A 14,203-nucleotide genomic window follows, 5' to 3' on the forward strand; every position below is an offset into this window, starting at 1 on the left:
GAATCAAAGGAACTATTTTTCCTGGCATGAAGATGGATGCAGCTGGGCTTGCTGAGCACCTGTATTTCATGAAGCTGTGCAACATTGTGGGGAAAAGTGATGCCAATCCTACTGACTGCCCACTGGGAATAAAGTTGTTTCCTCTCTCATCCATTTAAAAGTATCTGCTTCCGATCCGCAACTGCAGAGCTTCCCAAAAGTGGGACAGAGAGGAATCCAGAAGAAAGCTCTACAGGCAACAAACAGTGAAAGATCTAATAAATTGATATTTTGATAACCAAAATAATTCTGTTTACAGAATATATTGTCCCAGTCAGTCTTGCAGCTCCCTCCCTACTCACTGTATCTCTGAAGAGAGGGGTCCAACTGCTGCAGGAAATGACATCGACTTGAAGACCTTCTTCTCTATGTTGCCCTCAGCACTGTCTGTCTTTCTGTTGGTGGGAGATTTGGGTTTGCTTCTAAAAAAAAATCCCAATAAGCTGTGTGAGTGTCATCTTGCTTCTTTCAATCAGTGATAATACTTGCTTCCCACAATGCTTGAGTCATGGATAGACTCCCTGATATGGTATTTTTGACCTTTTCTGACTCCCTGTTATGTACTGAGCTGAATCCTAGAACAATAGGATTCAGAATCAGCGGGAGCTACCCAATCCAACTCCAGGTGGAAGTGAATCCGCAACCTGATTGGCCTGCTGGAGCAGCCAATCAGGCGGCTGGCAGAAGCGAATCTGCTACCTGATTGGCCTGTAGGAGCAGCCAATCAGGCTGCAGGCAGAAGTCAATCCACAATATAATTGGCCCACAGGTGTAGCCCTGAAGTAGCCAATCACGCAAGGCCCATTGTGTAAATAATGTATATAAGCAGATGGTTTTGGGAAAAGAGCCATTCTTCTTCTCCTCTTCTCCTTGATGACTATGAGCTGAATAAAGAGCATGAAATTCACTCTCGACTCCGAGTACATTTCACTGGCGACGAAGGTGGGATCCTGCTGAGCTGACCGCCACCACGCACTGCACCGCAGCACCGCCACCTGCTGCACCGCTGCATCGCACTGTGCATCCAGGCTTCAGCTCCAGGACCCAAGGAACCCAGAATGGCAACCGACAGCAGCTTCTCGCCATTCAAACCAGCATCAGGAGACTGGGAAGGGTACGCCGCCCGTTTCAACTTCCTCCTGCAAGCGAAAGAAGTCACCAACGATGCCATGAAGAGGGCGACATTCTTCAGCGTCTGTGGAGAGGAGACGTTTGAAATCGCCCGGGCTCTCCTTGCACCTAGAGATGTCGCTACCGTCTCTTACAAAACAATAATGGAACGGCTGAAGGAGCACTTCTCACCACAGCCCTCGGTGGTAGCTTGCCGAAATGCCTTCTACGCAAAGCGGCAAGCCCCGGGGGAAACCATAACTGGGTTTGTGACCTCCCTCCGCCAAGCCGCTCGGCTATGCAACTTCTCAGAGTTGGAGAACATGCTTCGTGACCGCCTCGTCGGTGGCCTGAGGGACGAGATGTTGCAACGACGCCTCTACGCCAAAAAAGACCTCACGTTCCAGATTGCTCTGGAGGAAGCCCTGGCAACCGAAGCCGCCGAGAGGTCAACGCAAGAGGCACGACCGGCCCCGCCATCCCAACCGAGGGTCTACCACGAAGACCTCACCGACGAATCCGAATCTGACAGGGAGGAAGTACACCGAGTACAGCGGCGCACTCAAGCAGCACACACACCACAGCAGCCTCGACGAGAAGGAGGGAACTGTGCAAGCTGCGGGGAGAACCACGAGAGGAGGACCTGTCATTTCCGCAACGCAGAGTGCAGGCAGTGCAGAAAATTGGGACACATCGCCCGGGTGTGTCGGGCTCGACTCACCCGTCGACAAGCATCAGATGACCAACCCAGGAGCCCCAGGTCACACGGCACCATGCACCAAGGCAACTCGACGGAGATCACGGACTACCAGGTATTCCAGTTGCCCCATCCCAGCACAGAGAAAATTTATATAGAGGTACAGATAGAGGGAGCCCCATGCCGCATGGAGCTGGACACGGGTTCAACTCTATCCATAATCTCGGCCCGAACATTAAGGGAACTGTGCCCTAATGGGGGTCCCAAACTAAGGCCGGCCCCATTCACCCTCCGGGACTTCCAGAAACGTAAGGTCCCTACAATGGGGGTGGGGACCTTCAGGGTGCAATATCGAGGGCGAAAGCAACAATTGGACTTGCTGGTAGTTAAGGGCCCCTACGTTAGCTTACTGGGACTGGCATGGTTTGGACCTCTGGGGCTAGCCGTTACCGGGGTGAACCGCACTAGCTTACAAGTGGACGTGGACGCCATATGCAAAGAGTTTCCAGGGGTTTTCGATGGGGCATTGGGACGATATACAGGACCCCCCATTGCCCTACAGCTAGACCCCGCTGTACGACCCATCAGGCACAAGGCCCGCCGGGTCCCGTTCGCCCTGAAACCCCGCATAGACGAGGAATTGGACCGGCTCGTGGAGCAAGGAGTGCTGGAGCCGGTGCCCAACGCCCCCTGGGAAACTCCAATTGTCACACCCGTCAAGCCTAACGGTTCGGTCCGCATCTGTGCAGACTACAAATGCACCATAAACAAGGCTCTCACGGCCCATGCATACCCAGTGCCAGTGGTCAGCCATGTCCTCGCCACCCTGGCTGGGTCAAAAATCTTTGGCAAACTGGACTTGGCCCAAGCGTATCAACAGTTGCCTGTGGACGAAGCCACAGCAGAGGCTCAGACGATTGTGACGCACAGAGGGGCATTCAGAGTAAAGCGGCTGCAATTTGGCGTTAGCGTGGCACCAGGCATATTCCAGAATTTAATGGACTCTCTCCTTAAAGGGATTCCTGGCGTCACCCCTTTCTTCGATGATGTACTGATCGCCGGGCCCACACCAGAGGAATTTGAGGACCGCCTCCGCTCCGTCCTGCACCGTTTCCAGACGGCGGGCCTCAAGGTGAAGCGGGAAAAGTGTTTACTGGGAGTGCCGCAGGTGGACTTTCTGGGATTTAAGGTGGACGCAGAAGGGGTCCATCCAACCGGTGACAAGGTACGGGCCATTTGTGAGGCCCCAGCGCCCAAGAGCAAGCCCGAACTTCAGTCATTCTTGGGACTATTGAACTTTTACCATGCCTTCCTTCCCCATAAGGCAGCGGTAGCGGAGCCCCTACACAGACTCCTAGATAAAAGGGCCCCTTGGGTGTGGGGCCAGCGACAAAGGGCCGCATTCCAGGCAGTCAAGGACTTGCTCGTCTCGAACTCGGTCTTGGCACACTTCGACGAGAGGCTGCCAGTGGTGCTGGCATGCGACGCCTCTCCCTATGGCATCGGCGCTGTCCTGGGACACCAACTCCCGGATGGAAGAGAGGTGCCGGTGGCATACTTCTCCCAGACGCTTGCTGCAGCCGAACGAAACTACAGATTGACAAGGAGGGTCTGGCAATCGTGAAGGGCGTAAAAAAATTCCATGATTTCTTGTACGGGCGGCCCTTTACCATAGTGACTGACCACAAGCCGTTGCTTGGCCTGTTTGCCCCCGAGAAGCAGACCCCCCAAGTGTTGTCTCCACGTGTCCTCAGGTGGTCAATTTTCCTTGCCGGCTACCAGTATGCACTAATCCACCGCCCTGGGAAGGCGATGGGCCACGCAGACGCCCTCAGCAGGCTACCACTACCAGAAACAGGCCCCGACCCAGCGCCTGCGCAAGAGGTTATGACCCTGGAGCTGCTTCCCGACCGACCCATTCAGGCACAAGAAGTTGCGCACCATTCCACAAAAGATAGGGTCATCTCCCGGGTCCTGGACTGGGTGTGGCGAGGATGGCCCAGCAGCAGCCCCGGGCCAGAATTCGCCGGCTACACAAACCGCAAACATGAACTGTCGGCCCACAAGGGGTGCCTGTTATGGGGAAGCAGGGTTGTTGTTCCCCAGCCCCTCCGCAAAAGGGTCCTTACAGCCCTACACGAGACACACCCAGGGGTAGTGAGGATGAAGGCACTTGCCAGGAGTTATGTGTGGTGGCCGGGGATTGACAGAGAGATAGAGGCCTGGGTCCAACACTGCCAGACCTGCCAAGAATCCCGCCCGGATCCCCCAAGGGCCCCAGTCCAGCCCTGGGAGTCCGCCCGACATCCATGGTCACGCTTGCACGTGGACTTCGCTGGCCCCTTCCAGGGAAAAACATTCTTCATAGTGGTGGATTCCTACACCAAATGGCTGGAGGTCGCACTGGTACCGTCCACTTCTACGGCGGCAGCCATCCGGGTACTACGTAAGCTTTTTGCAACCCACGGGCTCCCTGACACCCTCGTCTCGGACAATGGAACCGCATTCACGTCAGAGGAGTTCCAGACCTTCACAGCGCAGAACGCCATCCGCCACATCCGCTCAGCACCATTCCACCCTGCCACCAATGGCCAAGCGGAGCGCATGGTGCGGACCACCAAGGACAGCCTCCGCCGCATGACACAAGGGGACTGGGAATACCGCCTTGCCGCATTTCTTCTAGCACAGCACAGCACCCCAAGCACAACGACGGGCCGGAGCCCAGCTGAACTACTAATGGGCCGGCGCCTTGCAACTAGACTGGACCGACTTCACCCCGACAGAGCTCAGGATGAGGTAGTGGTGGGGAAAGGCAGGAACCCCCGGACATTTGTGGCCCAGGACGCAGTGTACGCAAAGAATTTTGGGGCAGGCCCAGCATGGGTACCCGCCACAGTCACCAAGGTGACCGGTCCCGTGTCGTACGAGGTACTAACGGAAGGGGGGCAATGTTGGCGCCGCCACTGCGACCAGCTACGGTGACGATTCCCAGGAGGAACCCGGGAGGAGAGCGGGACAGAGGGGTCCCAAGGGGACAGCAGGGCAGTGAGGCCTGTAGAGCGAGAGGGGTGGGCAGGGGAAGCAGAAGCAGTAGGCACAGAGGGGCGCCCCGAGGCTGGAAGGACACCGGAACCAGAGCCACAACCTAGTGGTTCAGTGGCGCCAGACCAGACAGCCCCGGCACAGCCAGCAGCCTCGGAACACGAGCCAGAACCAGAACCCCTGACCAAGGAACACCCCAGGCCACAACGCACACGGAGGCGGCCAGCAGACCTTGGGGACTACGAATGCAACTTCCCGGGCAGGACTGGAACTTAGAGGGGAGGGGTGTTATGTACTGAGCTGAATCCTAGAACAATAGGATTCAGAATCAGCGGGAGCTACCCAATCCAACTCCAGGTGGAAGTGAATCCGCAACCTGATTGGCCTGCTGGAGCAGCCAATCAGGCGGCTGGCAGAAGCGAATCTGCTACCTGATTGGCCTGTAGGAGCAGCCAATCAGGCTGCAGGCAGAAGTCAATCCACAATATAATTGGCTCACAGGTGTAGCCCTGAAGTAGCCAATCACGCAAGGCCCATTGTGTAAATAATGTATATAAGCAGATGGTTTTGGGAAAAGAGCCATTCTTCTTCTCCTCTTCTCCTTGATGACTATGAGCTGAATAAAGAGCATGAAATTCACTCTCGACTCCGAGTACATTTCACTCCCCTATTCCACCCTCAAGATAGGGAATGATATTGGGCTTCTCCAGCCTTTGATGGAACTCCATCCATTCCCAGAAATGGTCCCTCTTTGAGCCTTACCTGGTCTCTGCTGATACCTGCAGGAGTTCTACCTGTTCCCGCAGAGCATCCAAAGCCTGTTGGTTCTTTCCCTCCTGGGTAGTCAACTCCACCAGCAGCTGTTCAATATGAGATGTAGCTGAGTTCCCTAGTTTCAGTTCGGACAGGCGCTTATGGATCTCTGGATCAACAGAAAATTTGACACACTTTATTGGAACACCTAGACCAAGTCAACATATTTCCAGAGGCTCCCGGAATTGGATTTCTGTGCAAAATATAGATACATCATTTCTGTCCATCATCCTGTATCAGACACCTGATCTGCCCAGCTGAGAACACTTTATACCTGATGAGTTAATATACATGCCTCTGTGCTAGTTCTCATAAACATCTGATAAGGAAAGCAAACCTGCTCTTTATCTGTACTAAAGATTGCAGATGTGTGCTTATTATTTAATATCCCCCACCCCCACCCTGCTGGGAAAAAAAATACATACAGAAAACTTGCATATCAGGGAGAAGGCTAGGGTAGATATATATTCCCTGAAATGATAGTCTTCTATATGCAAAATGGGTTTTGTGTTATTTTTTTGTAGGGAGGAGAATTCAGTCACAAAAATCTTCACGCACAGTCTGAAGTGGAACAGTCCAGACACAGGCTTACCATGACACCTGCTGTTTCTGAGGACTTGGCTTATGCATCCTCCAAATATACATAAGTAGACAAGAAAGCTCTCAAGTACAAAATTGGCTGTCTTTAGTACTTGTGGATGGGTCTAACTGTCTCCTTCCCTTCTGTAGAACTTGTGGTATCATGAGCCTTGTGTATCAGGCCTGGCCATTTGCTGGATAGTGGTGGTTGTTTGCTCATCCTTTATTGTTTTGAACTCCAGGTCATTCCCTTTACCTGAACTAGAAGCAAGAAGGCAGTAATCTAGTAGGTACTCTCATTCTCTTACCATCCCTCTGCTGCTCCAGGTACTGGTTTCTGGCCTGGATATCTGCCAAATGGCGCTCATGTACTTCTGCCATTTGCTGTTGGCGCTGCCAGTATTCCCGTTGGTGTCTGTCGTTATCCTAGGGGTCAAGGAAAGATTACAAGTTTGATATGTTTGATATGTTTGTTCTGGAGCCAGTGATGCAATGCTTCAGAGCTAAATGCCCATGAGAAATGGTATGTTGTGGTTAATTAATTGTAAATTCCAGAAGCAGTGATCTCGGCATGCCCTCTACTGAATGCCTGCATGATTTAGTGGCAGAGTGCTGGGCTTAGATGTGAGAAACCCAGATTCAAATCTCCATTCAGCTTTGGGCAAATCACACTCTCTATCAGACTAGCTTGCTCCCTAAGTGGTAAAGCTTAAAACTGTTCTCTAAATTCCTTGTGAGGATAGACAGGACATAGCCATTACAAAAATAATAATATCACATTGGAATGGATTTCAAATATTTATCTCATGAACAACTACCACTAGCATATAATGCCCTGCTTGCAGGATTTGCATTGGCTACTAATCTGTTACCAGGACAGGTTATTCTTTATATACCCAGTGGATCACTGTGGTCAGTGGGAGAGTTTCTTCTGCAAATTCCAAAGATCTCATGTCTGCTCCACAGTAACTCAGAGCAGAGCTTTTAGTGTGGCTTCCCCTGTTCTAAGCTATGACAAGTGTCTACGATCTACACTTTCTGGTCTGAAAATGAGACAGCACAGGAAAGAGCTCCATATGGCAAGGAGTTTCTGTAAAGTTCTTTCCTTACACAATTCTGGCAATTTTAAGCACTCCACTCCAGAATTAAAACTGCTAGAAGCCTGCAGCATGTTTTTAGAAGTATTCAATCACGGTTTTACCTCTGCCTGGAATGTCCTGAATGTAGGAAGAGTGTCTTCCAGTGACATCCTCAGTTTGTGAAACTGAAAGGGAAGAATTCTTTTAGTGACATATTATTATTATTATAATTACTACTACAATTTATTGCCCAATTTATTACTTCACCCCAAAGTTCAGGGTTACAACAGTTACAACACAATATTAAAAATATATTGAAATAACTTATTCAAGTTCTGGGTGCTAATTAGGGTTTGTTTATTGTTTTATTTAAGGTTGCCAGCTAATTTTCTGACAGGACTGTTGTGCCTTCTGCTGTGGGTTAAGCAGAAATGTTACATGCAAAGCTTTTCCATCACTCTGTCTCCGTGACAGGAAAGGTTTCACCTGCTGAATTTCTTACAGCTGTCCAAAGAGGCCTACACTTCCACTGCCAATCTTGCCGTTGGCACATCATATAGAGAAAAGAGCTGGCTCTCTTCTATTATTATTATTTTTACCGCTGGGGAATACAAAGCTAGTAGAATTTCAGGTGAAACCTGAGAAAAAATTAACACTAACAGCCAAATTATCTGAATCTATAAGCCAATGATGCATACAACCTTTTCCATGCTGCTGTTTCTAATTGACCTTTCTAATGGCATAGCTGCCAAGTCTCCTGTTTTTCACGGAAAACCCCCGTATTTTAAAACGTTTCCCGCTTGCAGCCTGGATTGGAAAAAATCCCGTAAATCCCCCGGATTTCCTACCTGCCAGGGAGGCTCCATTTTGGGTCCTGGCGGTGTCCGATTTCTGGTGCCCAGACATGGGTAGCGTGGTGCCGGAAGTCGCTTCTACATGCGTAGAAGCGACTTCCGGTGCCGCTGTGCCCATGCCTGGGCACTGAACATCGGGAAGAGCGGCACCGGGAGTTGCTTCTGCACATGTCTGGACATGCGTAGAAGCAACCTCCGGTGCCGCGCTACCCATGTATGGGCACCGGAAATCGGGTGGTGCCGGCACCGGAAGTTGCTTCTACGCATGTCCAGACATGCATAGAAGCGACTTCCAGTGCCACGCCGCTGCTGATCCTGCATTTTTCAGCGGGAGACTTGGCAGCTATGTCTAATGGTAAGCTTGTCAAGTGCTCTAAAAACACATCTAGCGGGAGATTGCAACTTATTGTCCCTTGGCTCAACTGAAATGTTGGAGCTTCCCGAAATACTTGTAAGAAGTGCATAATCTGAAAGCTATAGTTGTGACGGAGTACTCAGATGATGTGCCCTTTGCTTCAACAGCTCAATTTGTCATTTGTAGTAACAAACAAACAAACAAACAAACAAACAAACAAACAAACAAAGGCATCAGAGATGAGAGAAAATACCCTAAGTGTTTGAATGAATTATACTACTAAATAGCCTAAAGTAGTTAAGAATGGAAGTTCTATGCACAGAAACCGTGATGGAGCAAAGATCTGAGCTCCTCTCTTCTGCAGTACCTCTTCAGTCAATTTCTTCAAGGCCTGGCTGTCTGAAACGCTTCCTTTATGATCAAAGCTTCTGGAGTGGTGTGCTTGTTCCTCATATTCCCCATCCAAGTGTTGCTGCTTCTTTTTTGGTGCTTGTAGCTGATGATGCTGTGCCATAGAAGCAACCAGCCAGAAAATAAAGTAAATAAATGGAAGGGGGTGTCAGGAAAATACCGGTATATTGTTACTCAAATGCAAATTCGTGGAAGCTGAAATATCTAAACAGAAGGCTCCAAAACCCTTTCAGTCCCTGAAACACCTTGAAACTGGGGTGGGGGAAAATTTAGGCACACCTTCCTCCTTCTGCTGTATTTGTACATACACAGGAAATATTTTAAAATATTGATGGCTTTTTTTGTATGGCTGGAAAAGCCTTATACAGTGAGGGGGGAAAGTATTTGATCCCCTGCTAAATTTGCCAATTTGCCCTCTGACGAAGAAATAACCAGTCCATTTTAATGGTAGGTTTATTGTAGCTGTGAGAGACAGAATGACAACAGGAAAACCCCCAGAAACCCAGAAGACGAAAGTCAGAGATTGATGTGCATTATAATGAGTGAAAGAAGTATTGGATCCCCTATCAACCAGCCAGATGTCAGGCTACCTGGTATCTTCACTGTATGTAACGAGCTGAGATTAGAAGCACCTGCTGTAAGGGAGAGGTCTTACCTGTTATCCCAGCTCATGACAGTACCTGTACAAAAGACACCTGTCGACAGAAGCAATCAATCCAGCAGATTCCAAAGTAGCCACCATGACCAAGACCAAAGAGTTGTCCAAGGATGTCAGGGACAAGATTGTAGACCTGCACAAGGCTGGACTGGGCTACAAGACTATTGCCAAGCAGCTTGGTGAGAAGGTGACAACAGTTGGTGCAATAATTTGCAAATAAAGAAACACAAAATAACTGTCAGCCTCCCTCGGTCTGCAGCTCCATGCAATATCTCATCTCGTGGAGTTGCAATCAGGCCCGTCCTAGCCATAGAGGCTAGTGGCGCGGAGAACCACGGCGCCGGGCGCTGGGGGGCGCTGGAAGGGCGGCAAGTGAGCGCAGGGTTCCGGCGATCTGGCCAGGACTGTGTTCCTTCTCCGAGGACTCCGTGCTGCACCTCCTTCTCATTTCCCCAGCGCTGGGTTCCGCTCAGTCAAGCTTTGCCACCAGCGTGCGCACAGCGCCCAAGCAGCTCTTGCTGGTCCCGCGGTGCGCGCGCTGGAGGCAAAGCTTGACTGAGCGGAACCCAGCGCTGGGGAAACGAGAAGGAGGTGCAGCGCGGAGTCCTCGGAGGTGGCCTCCCGCTGCTGCTGCGGTCCGCTTGGCACTCCCAGGCCCTTGGAGAGGCTCTGGAGGGGGGCTCTGGAGGGACCTAGCGCCAGGGCGCTGGATGGGCTTAAGACGGCCCTGGTTGCAATGATAATGAGAACGGTGATGAAGCAGCCCAGAACTACACGGGGGGGACTTGTCAATGATCTCAGGGCATCTGGGACCATAGTCACCCTGAAAACAGTTGGTAACACACTACGCCATGAAGGACAGATCTTGCAGAGCCCGCAAGGTCCCCTTGCTCAAGACAGCACATTTATAGGCCCATCTGCAGTCTGCTAATGCACATCTGAATGACCCAGAGGAGAACTGGGTGTACGTGTTGTGGTCAGATGAGACCAAAATCGAGCTCTTTGGCATCAATTCAACTTGCCGTGTTTGGAGGAGGAGGAATGCTGCCTACAACCCCAATAACACCACCCCCACCATCAAACATGAAGGGGGACATATGCTTTGGGGGTGTTTTTCTGCTAAGGGGACAGGACACCTTCACTGCATCGAAGGGACAATGGGCGGGACCATGCATCGTCAAATCTTGGGTGAGCACCTCCTTCCCTCAGCCAGGGCATTGAAAATGGGTCAAGGATGGGTATTCCAGCATGACAATGACCCAGAACACATGGCCAAGGCAACAAAGGAGTGGCTCAATAAGAAGCACATTAAGGTCCTGGAGTGGCCTAGGCAGTCTCCAGACCTTAATCCCATTGAACATCTGTGGAGGGAGCTGAAGGTTCAAGTAGCTACACATCAGCCTCAAAATCTTACTGACTTGGAGAGGATCTGCAGAGGAGTGGGACAAAATACCTCCTGAGATGTGTGCAAACCTGGTGGCCACCTACAAGAAACGTCTGACCTCTGTAATTGCCAACAAGGGTTTTGCCACCAAGTACTAAGTCATATTTTGCAAAAGAATCAAATACTTATTTCACTCATTATAATGAACATCAATCTCTGACTTTTGTCTTCTGGGTTTCTGGGGTTTCTCCTGTTGTTACTCTGTCTCTCACAGTTACAATAAACCTACAATTAAAATTATGGACTGGTCATTTCTTCATCAGGGGGCAATCGGGCAAATTTAGCCGGAGCTCAAATATTGCCACACTATATATCAATGGGATCAGCAAAATTGCAGCACATAATTTCCCCCCTGCAGCACACAAGCCAGTAGGTCCCAAAATGTTGGGGGAAAGTCTAACAAACATTGCCTGGTCTTTACCATTCTGTTTGGAGTCTCTGCTTTCTTAGGTTCTTTCCCCTTACAGAGGGCTTGCCTGTTTCGGTATCTGGCATCAGATGCAGTCTCCTCTCCAATGCAGAATTTTTCCATGTGCTTCTCTAGCAGCCGCCTGGAGCGGAACCCCATCCCACAGCTGGCACAGTGGAAAGCCACCAGATCCGTCATCACGAGGAGTGACTACTGCTGCTGCTGTTCCACAAAGGGTGGTGTTTATTTGGAAGGCTCTGGACACTAGTTCTTCCTTGCAGTAAAGGACTAGAACAGCATATGGGGTTTCTATAGTTGCTATGCTGGTAGCTGGCAGGTGGTGCTAGCCTGCCAAAATGATGCAGTGAAGTAGCCCAGAGTGATTGGAATAATCACCATGGCAGTAGCTACTGTTTATGTTTGCTGTTACCTAAGATCTGTTAAGGAGAGGAGATCTGTGTGTGCACAGTAGTACCTGGTCTCTATTTGCTTTTTAGATTTCTGACAGGGCCCTTTCTGTGATAACACTCTACAATATCTGGTCTGAATTGTGTGCTACTGTGAGCCTAGTCCACAAGCACCTCAAGAAAAAAGTTTATGTGCATATAGTCCACTCCTAACTAAAAGTTTATGACATGGAAAGGTGTAATAATAAAAAAGCCTAAAGTAAATACAATACATAATATGAACCAAAACAGTAAGAGCTGTTACAGGGAAACTCTAAGTGTAATCTGAGAATGCATGAAGGAGCTGGGTGTCAGCCATCTCTCTGCATCAATCACTAGAGGGGAGGGAGAGTTAAGGAGAGTGTATGTTCCTAAAGCAATTCCATTCTTCTTCTGTTGTTTATATGCAGGGCAATAAAGGCTGTCCCTACACTCTGGCATTCGTGCATACATGGGTTTGTTTCCATGCACACATTTGTGCGCCTTTGACTTGGAAAAAGTTCAGAAAGGGGCAGCCAAAATGATAAATGGGATGGAGCAACTCACCTGGGAAGAAAGGTTGCACAGCATTTGGGACTTCTTAGTTTAAAGAAAAGGTGAGTAAGTGGTGATATAATAAAAGATTATAACATTATACATGGTATGGAGAAAGTGGATAAAGAAAAGATTTTCTTCCTCTCTCACAACACTAGAACTCAAGGACATCCAATGAAGTTGAATGTTTGGAAGATCTGGAACAGATAAAAGTAGTTTAAATATGCAGCACATATTTAAACTAAGGAACTTGCTCCCACATGACACATTGATGGCCACCAGCACAGGGAAAATGTATTTATGGGGAGTGTGATAACCCTAAAAGAAACTGCAGAAACAGACCCAAGTACTGGTATCATAGAATCATAGAAATTGTAGAATTGGAAAGGACTCCCAAGGGCCATCTAGTCCAACCCCCTGCAATGCAGGAATCTCAACTAAAGCATTAATGACAGGTGGCCAGCAGTGCTAAAAACCTCCAGTAAAGGACAATCCACAACCTTCTCAGGGAGTCTGTTCCACTGTCAAACAGCTCTTACTGTCAAAGTGCTTCTTGATGTTTAGTCAGAATCTGCTTTCATGTAACGTGAATCCATTGGTTTGGGTTGGCAACTTTGTTATTGCTGAGTTTGAGACTAGAATTTGAAAAGTGTTTTTTTTTGTTGCAAATATGATATTGTTTAGTATGAAATCCTTTTTTGAAAAAGGGCATTTTTTTCTTCCTTGGAGATGATAGATTGAAAAGAAACTAATCATTAGTGTGTTGTTATAGCTAAGTGTAGAATATTATGTGCCTTGCTACTTGCTGCGTGTTAGTTACATTGCTCACTACGTAATTATCCAGCAGGATCACTTTTCAAGTACCGTATGTAGAAAATTGAACCGCCTTTGTGAACAAGACTCAACACGTCTGTAGTAGCAAAGGAAGCCACTGAGAGATATGGGCATCCGCCCGCTGCTGACGGCTTGGGCGAGGGCGGGGCGTAAAGCAGGAAGAGTTTGTGAGCTTATTTTGCATTTCGTCACAACCATAATGCAGTGCGCTGAATTAATTGTTTTATCTGTATTTTCTGTTTATTTTTGTTGTGAAATATTATATGTGCTGATTCTAAAAGCAAGTAGAAATTCCGGAATAGAACTCATTTTTGAAAAGCAAGACTTTAACCCTTGGTTTAAAGGAGTTGCTATCACCTAAGAAACAGGCGTGGTTACTCCAGCAAATCTACCACGGTACTTAAATTCATACTCTGGTTTCTCTTCAGATCGTATAAATCTTTCGCCTTTTACTAAAGATTTCCGTGGAGAGGAACAGTTATGAGTTTACAACTAATTTTTTGAGGCCCCGCTTCGGTGGGGCTACATTTTCGTTGTTAAAAATAGATTTGAATGCTTACTAACTTCAAAAAAGCCAGCATGCATAAACGGCATTGTTAAAAGAATGATTCTGTACGTTTCTTTGAATGCCGACCCATAGCGCAGTCTTACACGTGTTTAGCCGGAAGCAAGCATTTTTAAAGTCTGTTTATTTCTCATTACAGGTAGGTAGCCGTGTTGGTCTGAGTCGAAACAAAATAAAAAAATTCCTTCAGTAGCACCTTAAAGACCAACTAAGTTTTTATTTTGGTATGAGCTTTCGTGTATCTGATGAAGTGTGCATGCACACGAAAGCTCATACCAAAATAAAAACTTAGTTGGTCTTTAAGGTGCTACTGAAGGAATGCATGCACACGAAA

General features: G+C 48.7%; 2 protein-coding genes and 1 non-coding gene across 27 annotated transcripts in view; 2 read left to right on the forward strand and 1 right to left on the reverse strand.

The window, feature by feature from the left end:
- CCDC17 (coiled-coil domain containing 17) overlaps positions 1-11,846 on the reverse strand; it is a 36,843-nt gene extending 24,997 nt beyond the window's left edge. For 10 of the 18 annotated variants that reach the window (XR_015950818.1, XR_015950822.1, XR_015950819.1 and 7 more), the window contains exons 1-6: positions 11,503-11,843; positions 8,936-9,073; positions 7,482-7,544; positions 6,589-6,706; positions 5,651-5,810; positions 342-461 (exon numbers count right to left, since the gene is read on the reverse strand). Coding sequence is in view for 12 of the 18 variants with exons in the window: in XM_088673264.1 (XP_088529390.1) it covers positions 342-461; positions 5,651-5,810; positions 6,589-6,706; positions 7,482-7,544; positions 8,936-9,073; positions 11,503-11,688 (785 nt within the window). In the remaining 6 variants the exon portion in view is untranslated. Of the gene's footprint in view, positions 1-341; positions 462-5,650; positions 5,811-6,588; positions 6,707-7,481; positions 7,545-8,935; positions 9,074-11,502 lie in introns of all 18 variants that reach the window. The other 8 variants (XM_088673267.1, XM_088673265.1, XM_088673263.1 and 5 more) reach the window with 5 other exon arrangements.
- Positions 11,847-12,164: 318 nt separating this feature from the next.
- The window catches only part of KIF2C (kinesin family member 2C), a 32,741-nt gene continuing 30,702 nt past the window's right edge, over positions 12,165-14,203 (forward strand). For 2 of the 8 annotated variants that reach the window (XM_088673286.1, XM_035123297.3), the window contains exons 1-2: positions 12,399-12,532; positions 13,315-13,508. In XM_088673286.1, the coding sequence (XP_088529412.1) occupies positions 13,411-13,508 (98 nt within the window). In that variant the 5' untranslated portion in view covers positions 12,399-12,532; positions 13,315-13,410. Of the gene's footprint in view, positions 12,533-13,314; positions 13,509-14,203 lie in introns of all 8 variants that reach the window. The other 6 variants (XM_088673288.1, XM_088673290.1, XM_088673287.1 and 3 more) reach the window with 6 other exon arrangements.
- LOC118089577 (U5 spliceosomal RNA) lies at positions 13,713-13,828 on the forward strand. The gene has a single exon (XR_004693136.1). It is a non-coding gene; the product is annotated as a U5 spliceosomal RNA (small nuclear RNA).

This window comes from Zootoca vivipara, chromosome 7, assembly GCF_965207765.1.
Source record: "Zootoca vivipara chromosome 7, rZooViv2.hap1.1, whole genome shotgun sequence".
Lineage (NCBI taxonomy): Eukaryota > Metazoa > Chordata > Lepidosauria > Squamata > Lacertidae > Zootoca > Zootoca vivipara.